The following is a 22,343-nucleotide window of genomic DNA, read 5'->3' as shown; positions in this document are numbered from 1 at the left end:
GAACAGGAAAAAGAAGAATTTAATTCATTTCAGAACAGTAATCTTTAAAATCTACCAGGGTTTTATGTTATGACAGGTGAGATGCATTTAATAAAACTCTTAACAATCATTATAAATTAACTAATAAACGATTAGCCCAAATTTTGTGGCTTCAAAATTCAAAGAAAAAAATGTGTCCCTTTTTTTCTTCTTTCTTTCTGGATTTTCACAATATAAATTAAATCATGCACTATTTTTGGTATCACTGGACTCCTCTCTACCCTTCAATCTGTGCAGCTGTCTTTCCACAGTCACTGCATTTATTACCATCTTTTTTTTTTTTTTTTTATAGTCAGAGTTCACGTCCCGGAGAGAGCCCCTAATTATGTTAGCTTGAATGAAACATTATCAGGAAGGCACTTGGAGGAAAAGATACATTTGGGACTTATTACAACGTCAAGTAAAATTGGCTTTAGAAACCAACGTCAGTTTTGTACGTTTTATCTCTTCTTCGCTTCTCTTGGTGTAAAATGGTGCGAGAAATGTGTGACCTGCTTGGTCCTTTGTCCCCCTCACTCCTGGACCAGCGCGTGGGACTCCTGCAGCACAAGACTGCCCCCTGCAGGCTCGGTCTTGTCCCAGCCCGGGAGCCAATCCTCACCTTGGCTGCAGAAAAGGAAGGACCTCGGATTAGGGTGCTTAGGTACCTCAGCGTCAGTGCCACACGCTCCTGGGCCTGCTCCATTCTCAGGCTCCCGTTCTGAAGGTGCACCGAGGTCCTACCTGGCTGATGGTCAGACTCCTGCTCCGGCCACGAATGTGACCGCTGATGGCATTGGTGCCAAGCCCTCCCTGCCTCAAGGCGCCTGCTGCCACTGTCCAGGCTTTGGGGCGTCCCTCCCTAATGCTCAGGAGGAACACAATCACCTGTTTCTGGACATACCTCTCTGGCGCCTGGGCCTGACATCAGTGACCTCCAGGCCACTTTTATCAACTGTTTCTGATAACTCAGGTCATGGCTGCCTGGACTGATTCCCTCTCTAACTGCTGTGGTCCTGTTCGCCTTGACCACATCACGTGGGACCTGTCCTCTCCCACCATGACTGAGCACCCAAAGCCCACCTTAACAGATAGCTCTGAGTTGGAAGCTATATTCTCTTCATAAAAAAAGGAAAAAAAAAAAGATTTCTATGTTTGGGTTTTGCCATTTATTGAATGCACTGGGCAGTAGGTCGAATATTTTACACTGTCTCAGGTAAACCGCTCAACAGCTCTGTGAGGTTTGTATTTGGTGCCAGGGAAAATGAGTCTTAGAAAGATTGAGTGGGCTGCTTAAAGACACAGAGACCATAAGTAGTAGAGCTGGGATTCCAGCCCAGGTCTGCCTGACCAACCCGATATCCAGAACCCTAAGCTCTGTGGCTGCTGCTTGAGTGTGTACGAATTGCCCTAATGAAAATCTCCTTAGCTTCATTGACAGTTGTACATATTACAAAAGGCTGGAATTCAGGATGTTTATTTTTATTTTAGACTTCAGGAGTACATTTTTAACCCAACAAAACACTAATAGAAATTATAGAAAGACTCTCAGAAAACTGCCTTTGAATGGAAAAAAAAAAAAAAAGAATGGTGTTCCTCGTCAGCAAAGAGGGTAAGTAGATTTTATTTTGCTTAAGATAACATTTCACTCAAATATTTCTATGATTCTGGCTTTGGATTACACTAGGATTCTGATTTTATATTTAAATCAGAGGAGAGTATTTGAAAAAGTAGATTTGGGATTGTTTATGGGTTCTTAGTGTTGGGTAAGGAAGACCAAAGAAGAATTGATACGTTGGAATTAGGGTGTTGGTGAAGGATACTGAATATACCATGGACTGTCAGAAGAATGAAAAAACCTGTCTTGGAAGAAGTACAGCCAGGGTGCTCCCTAGAAGCAAGGATGGTGAGCCTTGGTCTCACACTTTGGATATGTTATCAGGAGGGACCCGTCCCTGGAGAAGGACATCATACTTGGCAAAGCAGAGGGTCAGGGGAAAAGACGAAGACTCTCAGCGAGATGGATTGACACAGTGGCTGCAAGGATGGGCTTAAACATAACAGTTGTGAGGATGGTGCAGGACTGGGCAGTGTTTCATTCTTTGGTACATGGAGTCACTATGAGTCGGAACCAACTCGATGGCACCTAGCAACAGCAGTGTTGTTTTAAACACATAACAATTATTTAAGATGATAGACTGATAAAACTATTTGATTATAAATGTAATAAAGGTTTGGAATCATCAACATTCCTGGAGAGCCCAGTGTGCGTTCATGCATTATTTGCCAATTTGGTGGTAAGGCTCTCTGATGGAACGTCTTTTCCACTTTGAATACAATTGTTTGAATGGAATTGAAGAAAGTTACCTTTATTCCCTTTTTTTAAGTCCAACTTTTCCTGACATGGTTTTACCTTATATTGATCTGGGTGAATCACTTCCTTCCCGGGCCCGACGATGGCACGATCGTTGTCTGATGGAATTCCATTGGGTCCTGGCAGTCCTATGTCACCCTGTGTATGGTTTAGCAAAAGCACTCGTCTTTAAATTGAAAAGAAACTATAAAACTTGAGTAAAAGCGTATCCCACCACAATACTGTTATTTTTATTTTTGCATGTTATGTACCACATGTATGCCTATTTTGTAGAGTAATAATCATAACATAAAAATGATTTGTATGCTACTTTTACTATCCTCTGGAAACCCTGGTGGTGGAGTGGTTAAGAGCTACAACTGCTAACCAGAAGGTCGGCAGTTTGAATCCACCAGGCGCTCCTTGGAAACCATGTGGGGCAGTTCTACTCTGTCCTATAGGGTTGCTAAGAGTTGGAATCGACTCTATGGCAATGGGTTTGGTTTTTTTTTTTATCCTTTAGAATGAATGCATAAAACCAAAAAACAAACCCAGTGCCGTCAAGTCGATTCCGACTCATAGTGACCCTATAGGACAGAGTAGAACTAACTGCCCCATAGAGTTTCCAAGGAACGCCTGGCGGATTTGAACTGCTGACCCTTTGGTTAGTAGCCGTGGCACTTAACCACTACGCCACCAGGGTTTCCCAATGCATAAGGGCCCTAAATTATTTCTCTAACACAGACCTTTCAGGTTGTGTGCAGTTTGGGGTTGCGTTCGTTTCTGAGGAATTATCCACTCATGGTGAATTTCTATGCGTGGAAATTACTGGGTTTGAAGGCTAAGTGTCTTTATGGCTCTTGACAGGGACTGCTCTACTGATTTCCAACATGGGGTAGCAAGGTACACTGCAAAAGAAATGAAGGACTACTCAGTGTCACCAGTTCAGGGTGTTTTATATACCAAAAAGCAGCTTCTTTAATGATATAATATCTCAAGATTGCTTTAATTTGCATTTTTATCACTAGCAAGAAACATTTTTCTATGTGTTTTATCATTTCTTATGTGAATTGATTGTTCACCTCCCATTTATCTATTGGGGCCTTGATGTTTCTATTAATAATTTGAATTAGATCTTTGTAGATTATAGATGGAAACCCTGGTGGCGTAGTGGTTAAGAGCTACGGCTGCTAACCAAAGGTTTGGCAGTTCAAATCCACCAGGCGCTCCTTGGAAACTCTATGGGGCAGTTCTGCTCTGTCCTATAGGGTCACTATGAGTCGGAATCGACTCGACGGCACTGGGTTTGGTTTTGGTTTTAGATTATAGACATTAACTTCATTCCCATTTATCCAGTGTGACTGCTCCCCCCTTCTCCCCATGATTTCTTCCAGGACTTTTCTGCTTTTAATTTTATTATTTTGTTATGTTTCATTTTACGGGTGTTTACATTTTTGTGTACTTGAACCTCACAATTTTTTTTTTCCTTTTGTGACTTCTTCTGTGGTATTTATTCAAAGGACAAAGAACTTCCTCCTCACACCTGAACAACTACTTGCTTCCACTTTAGCAGCTCTCATTCAGGCGTGCTAGTCAATGAAAGGAAACCCTGGTAGTATTTAAGTGCTATGGCTGCTAACCAAAAGGTTGGCAGTTCAAATCCACCAGGCACTCCTTGGAAAATCTATGGGGCAGTTCTACTCTGTCCTGTAGGGTCCCTATGAGTCAAAATCGACTTGATGGCAATGGGTTTTTATGGGTAGTCAATAAAACGCAAAATGAAAATGCTCAAATAAAGAGGTCAAAGAAAAAAGTCTATTTTACTGTGGGCAAACGGATTTCTGGGTGAATGAAATGAAATATTACTTTTGTGAGGGTTTTTTTTTTTTTTTAAAACCTATGATATGTTGTATGCTCCTTGAGAGCTGGAAACCATATTGAGCCTTTTATACCCGTTTTCTTCTGTAATCCTCTCAACACTCGTAAGGCTTTTAAATCTTAGGGCTGTGGAGGCTTATAAAGTTCACACCATCTTCTTTCTTGCCTTTGAGCCCAGCAGAGATGGCCACGTTACTTATTCCTCAGATGGCGCTATGTTTGTTTTCAACCCTTATTTCAGTATCTTTCAATCATCTGTGAATTCCACAGGGTTGGGAGACACCCTCTATTTTTTATGTGTTAGAGATTGGCTGAAGTTGTGTCTCCATGTTAGAGGTCTACTGTAAACCCAGATGTTTCATTTTGTTCTTTAAAAATTTACTGTGATAAAATGTATGTCACAAAAAATTGGCATTTTAACCATTTGTGAGTGTACAATTTCAGTGGCAATAATTACATTTACCATGTTGGGCAACCATCACCACCATTCCTTTCCAAAAGTTTTTCATCACCCCAAACAGAAGCTCAGTACCTCCTAAGCCATGACTCCCCATTTTCTCTTCCCTCTACGTTTATTTTCTAATTGTTAAACAGGGTACGCCTCAGCCTCAGTCTATTCGGTTATCTTTGAACCACCAGTAAACTTTTGTCTCTCTACACTTGCCTATTCTAAATATTTCATAGAAGTGGGATCATACAATATTTGTCCTTTTTTCTCTGGCTTATTTGACTTAGCCTAATGGTTTCAAGGTTCGTCCATGTTGTAGCACGTATTGAAACTTCATTTCTCTTTATGGCTAAGTAATATTCCATTACACGTCTGTGCCACGCTTTGCTTATCCATTTGTCTGTTAATGGACACACGGGTTGTTGCCACCCTTTGGCTGCTGTGAGTGATGCTGCAGTGAACATTGGTGTACAAGCTGTCTTACTGACCCATAATGACCACTGGAGCATGTGTGATAACCTGGCACTTTACAATGACTTTTCATATGCAAATTTCTGTTTCCATATTGCCTGGAGATCACAATATAAAACTTAGTAATTTAAAACGGTTTATTCTCTAATTGTTAAACCCTGCATGCCCCAGCTGTAATCTATCAAGTTGCCTTTACCTTTTCACCTTTTTCTCCATAAAAGCCAAGTCCTCTGTTCCCCTGAAAAAGATAAATGGATTTTGTAAGTTTTTAAAAGTCAACACCAAAAAAACCAGAAAACCAAACCCATTGCCATCAAGTTGATTCCCACTCATAGCGACCCTACAGGACAGAGTAGAACTGTCTCACAGGGTTTCCATGGCTGTAAACCTTTACGGAAGCAGACTGTCGCATCTTTCTCCCGCAGAGCGGCTGCCGGGTTAGAACCGCTGACCTTTCGGTTAGCAGCTGAGTGCTCAACCAGTGCACTACCAGGTCACAGTGAAATAAAATTATTATTATTATTTTTTAAAAGAAACGCAAGAGCTATCTTATCTGCAACATTACTGGACCCTGTAGACTTAGAAAGAAGTCCAGTCTTATTCCCCAGGGTCTATATTTGAAGATCTTTATCCAGCCTCTCTTATTCTGCCTCAGCTCTTTCTCATTTTGATATGACGATCTTAATTTCACATAAAAATTTTCTGTCCTTTTGATGTTCTTAGGGAAGGGGTCATTCTCTGGGTTTTATCCAACTGTCTCGAGTTCCTTGCAGCTTAAGAAGCAAAGCTAAGGCCCGGTTACTTGGCAAGTATTTTGTAGTTTCCCAAAAGGAATTGCTACATATGGGCAAATTGACTCGACTCTGATGCATAAAATAGGTAGAAATGAAATGCTGCTCTGCAAATGGATGCATATTACAGAAGCAGGACTCTTTTCTTTTACTCCCAAACAACTCTGCTTCTTTCCCAGGGTTTCCCCATTCCCATAGTGACAAAAGACGGCACAGGGCCCCATTGGATCTTTCTCTCTGTGGTATACTGCCTGCCCCCTCAAATGCCCAGATATACTCTGAAAATAAAAACAAAGCCTTTAATTAATTTTTGCTTTTCCCTTCTTCCCCACCTGGCTGGGAGCTGAAATCAAAGCACAGAAACGCAGCCGGGCTAGCCTAGAATGCAATTTGTCTTGGTTCCCCGCGGTCATTCTCTGCGTCTTGAGCTGGTTGTCAAAGTCCCCAGGAAATGACTTGGTCAGGAGGTGAGGAGGCTGTTTGTATATGTAGCGGCCAGTAGAGATCTGAGGCTCTCGCCTGAGCTGGGAGCTTGGCTGCTGTTCCTTGGCCCCGGCCGCCCTGTCCTACATCCGCTTCTCCTGGCTCTGGTCCTTTCCCATCCTACTCAGGGCCGCTGGACAGTGGGGAGTCCAGTAGGGGAGGGAGAAGCCCTAACACGCTCACATAGGAAGCCATGTCAGAAGTGATGGGAGCTGGGGGACACCGTGGTGGTGGCAGCCGGGGTCACCAGGAGGTCATACAATGGGATGTCACACAGAGCAGGCATTTTAAATGTGCAGGTTTGGAAGTGGTCTCCATTTGGATGCCCGGTAAGGGAATGGTTCTTAAGGCTTTCATAACAGTAGCCCAGTATTTCTGATTCACTTTGAGTTTTGATTAAATTCTTCCCTCGTCAACTTCATTTTGTTTGTTTTGGACATGTACTCAACTTTCCCAGGTCATAAGGGACCGTAGTTCTGTTCTCCAACTTCTTAATAGCCACCCACCTTGTTGTGCTCCAACAACCTTAACAATCTCTCTCTGATGAAAATAATACAGCTTGGGGGCTTAACCTGACTGGACTGTCTTTGAACATATCCACAGAGGCTGACATTAGACTCCTGTAGAAGCTAATGATATCCAGGTAAGAAGAATCCCACTGATACCCCAATAACAAATCCAGCTACCATTTTTCTATTCTCATAATTTAACACAGATGGATAAATACTTTTGGTGTGTGCTGTTGAGTGGATTCTAAATCACAGCGAACCTGGAGGACAGGGTAGAACTGCCTCACCGGGTTTTCTAGGCTGCAATCTTTATGGGGCCAGATTGCCAGGTCTTTTCTCCTACAGAGCTGCTGGTGGGTAAATATTAAAAAAAAAAAAAAAAAAGCGGTCCCCAAATTGTTCTAATCTATGTTTTTAATTGAATATATTAGTTGGATTTTTATGTAACAACCAGGCGCTCCACTGGGTTTTTTTGTTTTTTTTTAACAGGAACATTGTAAGTGATTTTGTATGCAATAGGTCATTCCACACACTGAGCGCTTATGTGGTAGGTACTTTAGGGGCTCAATTAGATTTATGCCTGTAGTTTAACACTGAGTCGGAAAAACCTACAAAATGGTCCTTAGCATGAAATTAACAACAAGTAGCTCTACAGTCAAAAAATATATACAACACAAATACATAAGTCCCCCTTCACTTTTCCTCATCACCCCCCCACCCCTCCAGAAAAAAACCAACTTACTGGCTGTCCTTTTGGTCCAGGGGGTCCGGGTGGTCCCTGCACAAATACAAAGAAGTTTGTAAATTGTTTTCTTTAGCTCAGGACCCAGATAACATCTGCTAGAACACTCTGGGAGAGCCATTTACTGTATATTGAAAACACCATGTAGTGCTCAGAGAGGTTTAGAATTCATTTGTTTCTGTAGGGATGAAAAGCTGTATGGTAGGAAGGACCGGGGTCATCGTGGTCAGAACTTGCTGGCTGTCTATGTACAGCTGTTTTGGGTTTGCTTTTGATTCCACTCATGTCCTCTTTGTGTTTGTTCCGATTTCTGCCTAGGTCCCAGGCCCTGTGCCTGCAGAAACTGTGTCTGCTGTCTTCCTCTGGGATTCCCCACAGGAGACCGTCTAGCACTTTCTGGTAACAGGTCAACAAATGCTCACTGACAGCATTAATCCTGAAGGCCAGTGCTGCAGGGGTGGAAGTCCATCAGCACATTTCTGCAGAGCACTCAGTGTCAACACCACGGGTAGGATGAAAGTCTTTGAGATGCATTCGAAATCAGTGTTTGAGCACAGAGAAGTAGACGCAAAGCAGTCAACACACTGGGGACTGCAGGCTATTTTAGTGGTCCGTATGAAGAACTTGAAGCTTTCGGAGCAGTTAAAGGGTATGACTGGCTGTTTGAGAATTCTGTGTGTTTAAAGTTTAGCAACCCCAAAGCGGGTGGTATGTGTGTGTGAGTAAGCCTAAAACTGCATGCCACAGGAGGGCAAAAATTTCACACCGTATAATCCTTAATTCAGTCCACTTGGGCAAATCTTTCATAGCTAGAGAGCCACCTGCAAAATTGACTTACACAGCATCGGGAAAGTTGTTTTGTAAAAGAAAAAAAAAATCCTTATTGTTATTATTTATTGTTATAGTCTGAGTGCCCCCAGCCCAACTATTAGCATGGCTGAATTTTCCCCACATATATGTCTTCACTGGGTCTCAATATCTGTCAATATCAAGCGTCATTTGATAGCTTTTCTCAGTCTTAAGCAGTAGTTTTCTGTGATGAGGTCTGTCTTCTATTTAGCTAAAATCTCACTCTGTGTAATTTAAGAAATATAAGTAGAACTGCCCCCTAGAGTTTCCAAGGAGCGCCTGGTGGATTCAAACGGCAGGCCTTTTGGTTAGCAGCTGTAGCACTTAACTTAACCACTACGCCACCAGGATTTCCACTAGAAAATTTGGGGAACAAGAGAGTCAGAAAACTCCTCACAGTATCAAGTTCATCTTTCAGGTTATGTGGATAGTAAGGGAAATGGCTTGAGGGCCATGCAGACAGTAGTAATTCTCCCTTCGTCTCTTCTCTCTGCCTCGAGGTTACTCCTCCTTCATTCAAGCATTAAGTCCTGTGGCGCTTCACTCCACCTCTTGGTTGGGGGGCAGGGAACATTCAGTTGGCACACTACAGACATTCCATGAATTAACGTCCAACATGTCACTTTCTATAACTGCTACCACCTAGGTGTGATATGACGTAGCCTATTTTCTCCTTATCAGCACGTTGGACACTGGCCTGCTTTGCCCAGGGACGACAGGAGCTTGTCAGGTGGACAGGTATGGGGCTGGAAGTGCCTGCACAGGACTAGAGGAGCACCCAGCCAGCAGCATGTCAAAATCTGACATGGTTGGCAGTGATCTGGTGGCCATAAAATCTGACTCCTTATTCTTCGATCTTAACAGCAGTGAAATGCATGCCAAGAATGAAGCATTTGCCTTGATATTTTCTAAGTGACTCCAAGTAGCACAGCTTTATTGTAAACCTTCTGCCTCTAAGAGCAGAAGAAGCTGCTATCAGGATGACCTGACAAGGGTCCACTAGTGAGCATACTGCACACAGGTACTTACGGGTCTCCCAGGAGCTCCGACTGGACCCATGGGTCCCACATACCCAGGGCGGCCCGGGGGCCCCTGTAGACATGCAACAGAGAATGTTGTTAGGATAGGCAGTCTGGTCCTTGGACTCTTGTAGTTCTTAAAGTTTTGCTTAGAATATTCTTTAATAAAAATGAAACTTACTGGGAAACCGACCAATCCGGGCTGTCCAGGTTCACCCTAAGTGAGAAGAAAGAGTTTTAAGCATATTTAGATTTACTTACACTTTATTGCGTGGTTGGAAATAAGCACATAAAATATATCAACCCTATTTCACTCTTTTTTTTAACTCCCACATGCTGGTTATTTGTTATACAATGAGAGGTTTCCGTAAGTAACCCTTTTACAAATTATAACTTTTAAGTGAGTATATATGTACACATAATTTTAATATGTAGATTAAGACAGACTAATGAATAAGCTGTGTTTTTAACAAACGCATTAAGAAAAAAATAGAATGTTAAATATTTGCATTAAGAACAGTGAGTTTATTAATGATCACTGTCTTCAAATTCTAATTTTAGAAAACAATAAAAGCTAGAAAACCGAAGCAAGAATAGTGCACATTCCATGTTAGGGTCTAAATGATATTGAGTAGCAAAAGTGGCACTCTGGGAAAGACTTTGAAACTTAGAGAGATAAGCATTTAGTACGGCAAGTACAGAACTGCAGAGCTGAACGGAATTCGAGAAACCGTCTGATCAATGTCCACGTTTGTATGGATAAGGAAACTGAGTCCACAGTGGTGAAAGGATTTAACCAAGCCAACCCAGCAAGGTTGTGGCTGAGATGGAATTAGACAAACTGGGTCTCTCAACGAACAGTACAATCTCTTATAACTATAGATTTCCCTATCAGCCCTATTTATCACCATCTTAGCCCAAAATACATCTATATCCTTAACAATGTGTGCCATCATGAGCCACTAAAAGAAACTTAACTATTAGCATAGATTTGACAGCTTTGGTCTTTGGTCTTAATTAACCAACAGCATGATAGGTTAGAAATGAGTGAAGAAGTTTACAGCAAGTTGGTGATCACTATACATTGTGTAAGACAGTTCAGTCGCTATATTTTAAATCCAACAATTATATTATGTGTCTTCTCTGCTTCTATCTATCCAGGAAACATCCAGTAGAAAGGCGAAATGTGTGTATCTGTGAGGGGCATCTTTGTACCACTCTCAGAAGTAAAGGTTGCAGAGATTAGAAGGGAAATGCAGGAAAAAGAAGAGACGGGATTTTCTCATTTCCTTGAAAGTCAGGACCTGGTGATATTAGTTATCTAAGTGTTTTGCTTGAAGTATTGTGAGTACGGGAAAGAAATGCACTCACACTCAAGTATAAGATTAAAAATGTCCTGAACGGTGACAAAATCATTTTAAAGTTAATCACAATTTTGGATTATTCCACCATCCTGTGCAGTCTTCCCCGTATTCATTCTTACAACTTAGCGCTCGCTAGTTAACAATGTATACTGAATTGCTTAATTGCATTTCATACTGCTAGCAGACCTACCCTGTATTTGTCACGATCCTCTTCGGATAATGCGTACGGTTCGCCTTTTTGTCCTTTGGGTCCTTGAGGTCCCTAGATAAGCAACATGTAAAAAAAAAAAACATAAACAACAACAAAACACAAAAAAAGTCCACTAACCTTTAACACACCTATAATAATTTGCATGACTGAAAGTTGAATTTTACAGACAATGTCTAATTGTTCTTAGGGCTTATTTAGATTATTTTGAACACCAATCACTATATTCAATCACAAGGGTGAGACTTTTAACTTCATATTTACCAACAGTATCTTTTAATCAAAGTTAAAATAGAAATTCTTCATAGGATTTAAATTATTTTCATGAACCCAAAAGAACCCTTAGTAAACTGTTCTTCTAGTCTACCAATATGTTATTTTTTTTTCACATACAATTATGTGCTTTCTTTGGAATTATTGTATTAAAAAATATGAATTCATCTACTATTAACTGCCTTTTGTGGAAGAGATTCTGGGTCATTCTTTAAACTTTGAATTATGTTAAGTATACACTATATGTGTACATATGTGTGTATACACATTGATATCTTTATATCTGTATGTAAAATTAATACTTTGAAGTTATAGCTATATTTATTGATAGTAAAATTATGATATTAGAGTAGAAATGAAGTTGTTTATTGGAAAAATGAACCACATAAAAAAGAGACAGATTATGCCGGGGGAACTGGAAAGGAGAGAAGGAGTGTGAAGAAAACTCCATCAGCTTAGGGTGGCGGCATGGTGAAGGAGCTTCTGAGTATTCTTTCTCCCACATTAAAATCTGTGTGTGTGTTTTTTTTTTTAATAAAACATCTTACCACATAAAATTTTAGTATAACCCATGGATTTGTAAGGTTTTGGTAGTGAGAGGGTAACAGTATGCTACTGAAAAAAAATTTCAGGATTCTCTGCTAAGAGCCTTAAAAATACACGAGGCCACAAAAAAAGATTATTATATGAAGGCTCTTTTTGTTAGAAAAATGGAATAAACTGTATTGTATATGCTGAAGAACATAATTGCACTTTCATGTCACAAAGGATCTTATAATTTACAAAGATAGTGACTAATAGTTTCCTTAAGTTTAAACTTTTTAATCTTAATTTTACTATTATAATATTATTCATCATTAATTTCATAGGATATGTGGTGGTGCAGTGGTTAAGAGCTTGGCTGCTAACTGAAAGGCCAGTGGTTTGAATCCACCAGCCACTCCTCGGGAGAGGGGTTAGCTTCTGTAAAGATTACACCCACGGAAACCCTACGGGGCAGCTTTACTCTGTCCTATAGGGTCGCGACAGCACTGGGTTTTTGTTTTTATCGGATCCCCACAATACCATGGGATGAACAATAGAAACACAAACCAATTATTTTCCATCTAATATTTAAAGAATTAATATAGAATATTAAGTTATTGAATCTTGTAAAACCTTGCCTTGATGTCTGCAGAAAAATATTAGCAGAGAGCTATGTTCCATCCTGACTGCTAACTAATGAGAAGGGAAGATTTTTATTTTTTTTACATTATAAAGCCAGGCTAAGGTATGTGCCTGCCTACACCCACTCCTGAGTCAACCAGATGCAATGTGCCCATCTTAGAAAGTTTCTTTAAGACAATCTCCTAAAAAGAGGTCCCCTTATAACCTGGTCTGTGATAGTCTTTCGGGATAAACTGTAGCCATCAATCCCATTAGCCCCAGGGAGTAGAGCTCAGGATATAGTACCTTTTATACATTTCCACTCGCGCGCACACACACACACACACAAACCCCAAATCCGCTGCCTTTGAGTCGATTCCAACTCACAGGGACCCTATAGGATAGAAACGAAATGCCTGATAGGGTTTCCAAGGAGTAGCTGGTGGATTTGAACTGCCCACCTATTTGTTAGCAGCTGAACGCTCAGCCTGGAAACCCTGGTGGCGTAGTAGTTAAGTACTACGGCTGTTAACCAAGAGGTCGGCAGTTCAAATCTGCCAGGCGCTCCTTGGAAACTCTACAGGGCAGTTCTACTCTGTCCTATAGGGTCGTTGTGAGTTGGAATTGACTCGAGGGCAGTGGGTTTGGAGTGGGTTTGAACGCTCAGCCACTGGGCTGCCGGGGTTCCTTCCACTGCCAAGTATCCAGCAATTCAAGGTTCTAGAACTAATTGGTGGGGAGACAGTGGTGGTTCAGTGGTCAATTCCTGTCTGCCTTGCAGGAGACCTAGGTTTGATTTCTGGCCAAGGCACCTCAAGTGCAGCCACTATCTGTTTGTCAGTGCCAGTGGGGTCTTATATGTTGCTATGACGTTGAACAGGTTTCAGCAGAGCTTCCAGACTAAGATGGACCAGGAAGAAAGACTTGATTGTCTACTTCTGAAAATCAGTCAAGGAAACTCTATGGCCCCCGTGATCCACAACCCATCGTGGGATGGCTCCGGACTGCGCAGCATGTTGTCCCATAGCGTATGGGGTCGCCATGAGTCGGGGGCCGACTCGATGGCAGCTCACGACAACAGTGACAGAACTACCTGACCCACACGTGCGGTGGTAATACTCACAGGGTAGCCGGGAGGTCCCACAGAACCTGGGGGACCCTCTTGGCCTGCGTCTCCTGTTGTTCCATTGCAGCCATCATAACCAGGTCTTCCTCTGGGTCCACCTTGCCCTGGATGTCCCTGGAAAATAGAAAAATAACTTAACCTTTTAGCACGTTTGATTTCAGTTTTCATGTAACTGTGTATTAAAAAAGTTTTAAATATTCTCATAAGAGATATCCATGACATGAATCCATGAGAAAACATAACTCAAAATGGTTGAATCAACAAATGAAAGATTAAATAAATGAAGGCATGAGGGTGCAGTTCTAAGCAGGGACAGGCTTTCAAGACAAATTTCTGTTTCACGTGGGCTTGGCCAAGAAGTAAGCTGTCTTCAGGTTTTCTCCTGCCTAGTTTCATCATGAAAATGGGAGGACTGTCTTTTAATAAGGACAGGTATGAGAAGGTTTAAAACATCCCAGAAGAAGCTAGCTTCTTCTCAGGGATAACAAGGATGTCCTTATCAGTCGTGACAACTGAATTCTAGCTGGTTAGGTGAAGATTCCCCCATCCTAAACAAGACAGTCACAAAGACCATGTCATTTCAGCAATGGTTTAGCTACATTTAGAACTGATTTTCTCTCACTTTCTTTGGGAACACGAGTTTTTAGATATTAAACATGAAAGCATGTCAGCTATTCTGAGACATCTGGGGTAAGGGAGGCAACATATTCAAATGTCTTTAGAATAATTAGAGAGAGTCAGGCTGAATTTGTGGATATCTCACTCAATCTGATTCCAGGGCGCTGTAGAGGGTTAATCCTTTACAACTTAGGTACTACGTGACGACAGTCTATTTTGCTAGTTCTTTAAATAATAGATACTTAGATACATGTTTTATTGTTGTGGAATTTCTTTTAAACTTTGCTTTTATTGATAATAAACTGAAGACATATTCCAAAGTGATTTTTCAGGCCATGAGGATGTTTTTTAGATTTACTTGGAGAAATCTGCAAATTTCAACTTGAACCAAGTCCCACATCTAGCCCCCTGTAATCTGAATGCTGTTAAGAAATACCATGAAAAAGCAGAATTTCTCTTTTATTTGAGTGTCACTCTGCTTTGAATATCCAAAGTCACTGCTTTAACTGGAAACATCAGACAAAACATCAGACGGACTTTCCAGAAACCTTCTGGTGAATCAGAGAAATCCCGACGGCTCCCGTAAATTGGTGAGCTGTCTCTCTCAAGCATTAGGCTAGAGATAGCTGTCCGATAGCCTTTGAAGTAAAGACCTAAAGGGTCTCTCAAAGTCTGATATTTTAAACCCAGCCTGAGAAAACAAGCTCCCTAGCATTTTGCTCCACATCTTCCGTACTGGGAGATGCTGCTGGTTAAGATGTGCTGCCGAGCTCTGAATTCTCCTCCTGGATTATCTGTCTGCTGCCGGCCTTTCTTACTCACTTACAACGGATCTAAGCCTTTTCAAATTGCATGTGAATCTGATCTTCGTTTGAAATTGTGCTTCAAAGAACACTTTCAGTCATGTTAACAGTTAAACCGAGCGAGTGCGCCTCATACTGCTCGACATCTAATGAGATGCTTTTCTTTGTGCTACAACTGCAAGATTTCACCACACAACACCTTTTATACATGACTTCCAAAGAGCTATAATTATCCAGGTCCCATTCTTTAATGGATTAGCTATGGCAGGTGACATTTAAATTTACTTAATTTGTATTGCTAGAGCTCTGAGATTTCTTGAGTAGCACCAGGATTCTCCAGAAATCACCAGTTACCTGCTCGTCCTCACCCATTCCCTCATATGACAATTCCTCTGGTTTCTGCAATATTGGCTTTTGATGTTAAATGAGTATGAAGTCGAAAATGAATTCAGCCATGGCATGGATTAGTTTACAACTTCTTTTCTATAATGTCACCACACTTAAATTCAGATTTCAATTTCTGAAAGACAGAACTGATTAAGGGTCCAAAGAATTGAAAAAAAAAAAAGTAATCTAAAAGTGGGTGGTTTAGTTGTAGGCAGTTTGTGGGAAAAATACTGGGGCAGGGGGGAAACTCTGCCAATTTCTCAAAATTCTAGCTAAAGTCAAAGTTGTCTCCTTATTTGTTCACAGTTGTCTGCTGCAACTGATGGGTATGTTTGAGCTCATCACTCGGGTGACAATTAGGATCAATCACCAGCCACGTGGGTCTCATGTCTTGGTCAACGTAACTTCCATTCTTTGCTCTGACCATTTCCTCTACCGCTGCGAAACTCTTCTAGAATGTGGAGCTGAAGATCTAAGAAAGAGGATGGATGTTCTGCGACCACTCTCCACCCATTCCCTTCTTTCTATTCTCCTGCCAAGTAGCAGCCCGACTTGTGAAGTCTGGACAGAAGAGTCTCTCTTGCCTTGTGTGAGTGTGCGTGCATGTGTGTGTGCACACATGTGTGTCTGTGCCTGGGGAAGGAAGACGTGTACACGGAAGGTAAGAGCATAAACATCTGTGCCTATGCGTGGGTTCCTGAAGCAGATGTCTGAAAACCATGACAGTAGAAGGATGGGAGGCTGGTCAGAATGTGTGATAAACAGTGGTCCTGATGTTGGGGTCTGGCCAGCAAGCCACCCTGAGAAATCTGCTCCAGGATCCCTGAGAGGAAGGCTGTGAGTCAGGCTGTTTTGTTTATTTTTTTATGCCACAAGAAGTAAAGTAAACTAGGTTAGAAAAACACATTTTATTGCGTTTTGAGATTTTCCCATGAACAAAGCATGCTTTTCCTCTTTCTCAATTTATGTGTGGTTACTACAAAGAATTTGAGAAGCTGCACAAATGTTCAGCAGGGCCTCCTTGCCTCTGGCTTCTTTGCTGGACTACTTGATATTCAGGTTGTTTTATAGTTCAAACAAAATTTCAAGACTGACTTTTTATATTGAGCATATCTGAGTAACGCTATACCTTCTATTACCAAACAATATCTGGTTTTAGCAAAGTAGCCTCAATTCTGAAGCCAAGTCTAGAAGACAGTTTACAGAGGACACAATTCACCCTATACGTGACTGGATTCTGGGAGGAAAATCCGCATATATAGCTTATTCAGAATGTTTCTTTAAGCCATAACTGTATGGTTTAGAATGTACACACTGTTTTAAAATTCTGATCTTCCAAAAAACTTACAGGAATTCCATCAGCACCGGGGAATCCAGAAACGCCTCTTGCTCCCTGAGAAGAAAGCAGACAATCTTAATGGAGGCCCAAACATCCCGCAACCCGTCACCAAATTAGAGGAAATTTTAAGTTATCCTTACCACGTCTCCTTTCGGGCCTGTTATCCCGGGAGCTCCCCTTTCACCTTTGTCGCCTTTCCGGCCCTGCAATCCTGGGAAACCTTGTAATCCTGGGGGCCCGTTGTATCCCTGGGGGCCGACTGGCCCTGGTTGACCCTGTAGAAGCAGCATATGTTAAATTTCCACAATTAATAGCAATGAATAAACATTGTTAGTCGTGCTAGCTTTTGAAAGTGCACTTTTCATTCTGAAAGAGCTATATCCTCAGAGAAGATCATACATAAACCACTGCGTTCTGTCACAACACCAACAAAGCCACGTCCAGCTGAGAAAGAAGTCGTGTTAGAGCTTAAAAGGGGAAAACGGTATTAAAAGTGAGAAAGGAGTTATCCCAAATTACTAAAATGTTGCTATCGTGAAATAACATTGGGTTACGATGAAAAGAATCATTTTACTTGACTGCTTTTTGAAGTCCCTTCAGTTAAAAAAAAAAAAAGTTCCAAAAATGCCTATGATTTTTATCTCTATTTTTCTCAGTATAATGCATATAGTAGCTATGTGGATGTACACTGCATTCAGACATAAAAACGACCTCCGGATGTTTAGGTGACCAGATACACTCACCTGTTGTTCATACACATGCAAGTGTGCGTGTGAATGTACATATACACACAGGGACAAAGGAAAGGACTCCTGACACAGATGAATGTGTTTCATGATGCCTCTTTGAGTGAACTTGTCTAACCCTTATAGAAAACCCTTTACTGCCAAGCTCAGCTTGCTTTAAAATTTCAAATTCTTATCTTGCCTTTAGCTTGAGGGAAGACTTGAGCCATTATTTCTTCCATTACCTGTAAGTAACCTTTTCCATATAAACTATCCAGTGAAAATGTTAGTCTGTCTTTAAAAGAATGTTTATAATGTTCCCTCAACATCCCCCATAGTTAAGGTGAAATGAACAATTTTTAAAGGCAACCTAAGATGAATTTTTTTTTCGATTTTTTGTTGAAGTAGTTGAGAATACACACAACAAAACATACACCAATACAACCGTTTCATATACATGGACCACTTAGTGACATTGATTAAATTCTGAGTTGTGTAACCGTTCTCACCCCCCTTTTCTGAGCTGTTCCCAAGATACAGATTTAACTTTATAGAGACACCAGGATAGAGGAATGTGGTGTGATCTTGCCTCTGAATTTCATCATAATTCTTACGCTGCCAAATCCTTTAGATGTTGGCCCCCAGGGGTGTAGGAAGGATGGAAGAAATTCCTTTTGGGCAGAAAATACTGATGGAGATTAGGATCGTGATTGGAGGATAAGATTAAGATGACCTACTCAAAGTTTAGGACACCCCTGCTTCGTCTAATCAAGATGATTTTTGCAAAAGCCTCCAGGGATCCATCTGGGCCAAAGTCAGAGTTTTAAAGATGGTAGGTTACTCCTGTTCTACGTCCCACATGTTCCAGAAGAGTTCAGCCAACGCAGAAAATCAGCAAAGACTCACCCGAGGTAGCCTGATCTTAAGCACCATATGCAGCGGCAAACCCCATGTATTTTAATAACTTTTGAAGAACATTATGAAAGGGAGACTACTGCCACTGTTTGCTTCTTCATAGTTGAGGAGAACTGTGGTAAAAGATACACAGTCCTGACCTGACTTGGAAGGGTGTTGGACCACATGCCGTCCCAGGCTCATTCTAGCTCCAGTGCCCAGTGGTTTCATTACGCTGCATTTGTTGCAGGTTTGGAACAAAACATGCTTTGATTCTGATTTTTCCGACTCTTTCCCAGTTGTGCTCATTTTTGTTTTGTGGCTTCGTTAGAATACAGATTTCTTATGATTATAGATCACACCACAAAGCTTTCGAATACCCCTAATCACGCAGAGGCTCATAGTTGGCTAGTGTTTACGCCAAACATCCTTTGGAGGATAAAATGTTCCTCATTAGCGCTGTCATTTCTGTTATCCATAAACTTCATTTCTATCCAGTGGGACTGTGATGAAGAGCCAACTGAGAGAGGACATCGACCACTCACCAAAATGGAGTATTTGTGTCTGAACGATGAAAAGCCACACTCTTGTCTTGCATTCATTAGCCTTTCCTCAGTTCCTTTTGACTGGGGAAAGTGACTAATCACATCATGTAGTCATTTTCCTTCCATTGTCAGTAAACTTCTTTTTAACCTTTACTTCTTGATGGGAAGTCTGACTTTTGAGAATAAGACTGTAGTCTTTCCTTTCCTGAAGCATGGTGTCACTTTTTTTTTTTTTGATCAAGGTGAAATTCTCATAGCATAAGCTTAACCATTTAAAGTAAACAATTCCACAGTATTTAGTACATGACGAGGTGGTACAACCATCATGTCTATTTAGTTCCAAGACATTCTCGTCACCCCAAAAGGAAACCTCATACCCATTAAGCAGTTCCTCTCTCCCTCTTATTTCCCCAGCCCCTGGTGGCCGCCAAGCTGCTTTCTGTCTCTAAGGATTTGCCTATTCTGGGTATTTCATTAAAGTGGAATCACACCATATGTGGCCTTTTATATGTTTTTTTTTTTTTTATTTGGCATAATACATCTGAGTTTCACCCACATTGTAGCATTATCAGCACTTCGTTCCTTTTTATGGCAGAATGATATATCATTGTACGAATACACCACATTTTGTTCACCCATTCATGTGCTGATGGACACTTGGGTTGTTTCTATCTTTTGGCTATTGTGAACAATGCTGCAAGAAACGTTGGTGCCCAAGTATCTCCTTGAGTTCCTGATTTCAAGTCTTCTGGGTATGTACCAAGGAGTGGAAATGCTGGGTCACATGCTAATTCTATGTTTAACTTTTTGAGGAACCACCAAGCTGTCTTCCACGGCAGCTGCATCGTTTTACATTCCCACCAGCAATGGACGAGCGTTCCAATTTCTCCACTTTCTCAACAACACTGGTTATTTTCCTTTAATTTTTTTTTTTTACTATAACCATCTCAGTGAGTGTGAAGATGCCTTCAATCTTGAACAGTTCACCCTGGAACATTTCACAAAATTCAGTCCAGCTTCTGCCCCGGGGAAGGGCCAGGAAGGTTCTGGGGAGACTGTGAATTAGACACTAGTCCTCTGGGATTGAATCCCTGCTCTTATGTGAAATTAGAACCCTGTATTGCTGGAATTAGATGGATATTTATGTCACAGTCAAAGGATGCCCTAGGTATGTTTCAGTGATCAGGGGCTGAGATTTTCCCAAGGATATCCTGCCTGCCAGGGTAATCAAATGTGCTTGCAAAGACAGCTAGGATAATTAGGTAAATGCAAGGAATTTCTCTTCGTGATAGTCATCAACATTACTAACTTCCACCCTCTGTCAAAAGGCCCCAAGAAGGAAGGTTATTTCCATCTCTTCCTTTCTTTTTGCAGTAAGTGTAACAAAAATTACCCAAGAAAGAGCAGGAGCCTAGTTTAAACGTCTTTGCATAAATCTAGAAAGTTCCCATGTTTCTAAAGCTTCAAAAAGTCCTGCAGTGTACTTAATAAAAACGTTTCCAGAAAATCGTTCTTATAAGCCAGCACACATTGTGGAAAGAAGCTGTAAAATCACGTACAATATCCCCCCGCCCCCCATATAGATGTATCAACTCCAAGGGAGGAGAATAAGCAGAACTACATTTAATTGTGTATAGTCTGGGATGAAGCACTGTTACAGGTTTTTAAAAATGTTTATCTCATTTTGTCCCCATAACAACCACATAAAGTAGACATCAGCTCCATTCCAACGGAGAGTTACAAGGTTCAGAAAGGTTAAGTATGAAGAGCTGACTGTCATGCAGTTAGCTCTGCGGTTCTGGGATCGTAAAGTCTGACTCATTCCAGAGCCTTCCATCTTTTCACTACACCCCTGAGACTCCAAGTGTGCTCTGTGGCCCAGCTGCATCAGCATCACCTAGGAACCTAAAAACCAAATGAAACCCATTGCCGTTGAGCGGGTACTGACTCATAGCCACCCTATAAGACAGAGCAGAACTGCCCCATAGAGTTTCCCAGAAGCACCTGGTGGATTCAAACTGCTGACCTTTTGGTTAGCAGCCGTAGCATTTAACCACTGTGCCACCAGGGTTTCTGCATCACCTGGGGGCTTGTTAGAAAAGCAGACTCTCATGCTCCCCCAGGTCCCTAGGAGATTCCTGCTGGTTCAAGTTTGAGAGGCACTGCACAACACTGACCTGCTTTTCATCCTGACGTTCCTGAGAGAGGAAACAGCGATCTTTTTAACAAGAAAAATCTCTTAGGCACAAGGTTGGATCTCAGATCCAATTTTTATGCTGGGGAGTCATCAGGAGAAAGGTCTGGCTTTAGAAGTCAGGTAGAGAAAAATCTGAGAGGGTACTTTTTCCTTTTCCTCATCACTTTTGCAAAATGTTATTTCTAATTAAGTTTTTCTCGGTCTCGGGCTTCAGCGTTAGCTACAAGACAGAATAAATTTTGATCACTGTTAGGAGAGAGGGTTGTAATGCCTTTCACATCTTGAAACCACTACTGGAGGACGGTGGGACAGACAGGGTCAGGTTTGGGAGCTGCTGCCTGAAAAGGCAGAGAGAGTGAGCCCAGGCTTGAATGCACACTGCTTTAATACCAAGGCTGTGGACAGAACACACTCAAAATCCTGAGACACTTACGAAGCTTTCATGAATATGAAAATTTCACTTCTGAGAAAAGGGGCAAAATAAAGTCAGATATATGCACATGCAGAATACCTCTACAGAAACTTGAGACTGCCACGAAAATGGAGAGAGGCTGGTGATTAATCGGGACCTCCAGACATTCCTTCTACATTCATACAATCACAATGAGGTGCCTATTCCCATTTGTAACTTACTAACCTTAAAACTTGCCTTGGGTAAGGCAGTAAGAAGAGTTTCATTCACCAGGAAAGGATAAAGGACAAAATTTCCAAGGATAAAAACCACTTCCTTGCATATCAGGACTGTTAATCTACTGTACAGTATTTCCCTGGTCGGATAAGAATAAGCTTTTTAAGACTTACTGGCCAGCATCTGAATAGTAGGAAATCCCTTCTCCTTCCTAAGTTGTCTCTTCCTGTCTCGCCTTTTATGGGCAGCAGGCGCACCACCAGACAGCCCATATCCTCCCCAGTCCCTTGGGCCGCCCCTCCCTTCCTCCTCCGTTCTCATTGCATCCCATGTTCCAGACCTTTAGGGACCCTTGTGACCTCTGCAGTCCCTTGTGGTTCTCAGGGGATTCCAACTTAATCCCTAGTTAGTTTCTGCAAGCTGTTTGACACACCTCCTAAAATATGTAAAGTGGCTCAAAAGGTGGGCAGGGCTCCTTTTCATGATTCAGGGAAACAATTCTTCCATCAAAAATTTAGCAGTATTCACT

The 22,343-nt window shown here is 41.5% G+C and overlaps 1 protein-coding gene across 2 annotated transcripts in view; it reads right to left on the bottom strand.

Annotated features, from left to right (window-relative positions):
- Nucleotides 1–22,343, bottom strand: part of COL4A2 (collagen type IV alpha 2 chain) — a 242,979-nt gene that overhangs the window by 85,821 nt on the left and 134,815 nt on the right. For both annotated transcript variants that reach the window (XM_049867353.1, XM_049867354.1), the window contains exons 5-13: nt 16,966–17,100; nt 16,835–16,879; nt 13,676–13,792; nt 11,116–11,187; nt 9,743–9,778; nt 9,572–9,634; nt 7,694–7,729; nt 5,365–5,406; nt 2,432–2,530 (exon numbers count right to left, since the gene is read on the bottom strand). In XM_049867353.1, the coding sequence (XP_049723310.1) occupies nt 2,432–2,530; nt 5,365–5,406; nt 7,694–7,729; nt 9,572–9,634; nt 9,743–9,778; nt 11,116–11,187; nt 13,676–13,792; nt 16,835–16,879; nt 16,966–17,100 (645 nt within the window). The remainder of the gene's footprint in view (nt 1–2,431; nt 2,531–5,364; nt 5,407–7,693; nt 7,730–9,571; nt 9,635–9,742; nt 9,779–11,115; nt 11,188–13,675; nt 13,793–16,834; nt 16,880–16,965; nt 17,101–22,343) is intronic.

This window comes from Elephas maximus, chromosome 23 (genome assembly GCF_024166365.1).
Source record: "Elephas maximus indicus isolate mEleMax1 chromosome 23, mEleMax1 primary haplotype, whole genome shotgun sequence".
Lineage (NCBI taxonomy): Eukaryota > Metazoa > Chordata > Mammalia > Proboscidea > Elephantidae > Elephas > Elephas maximus.
Note: the sequence above shows the minus strand (reverse complement) of the source record. Positions and strands in the feature narration are given on the sequence as shown.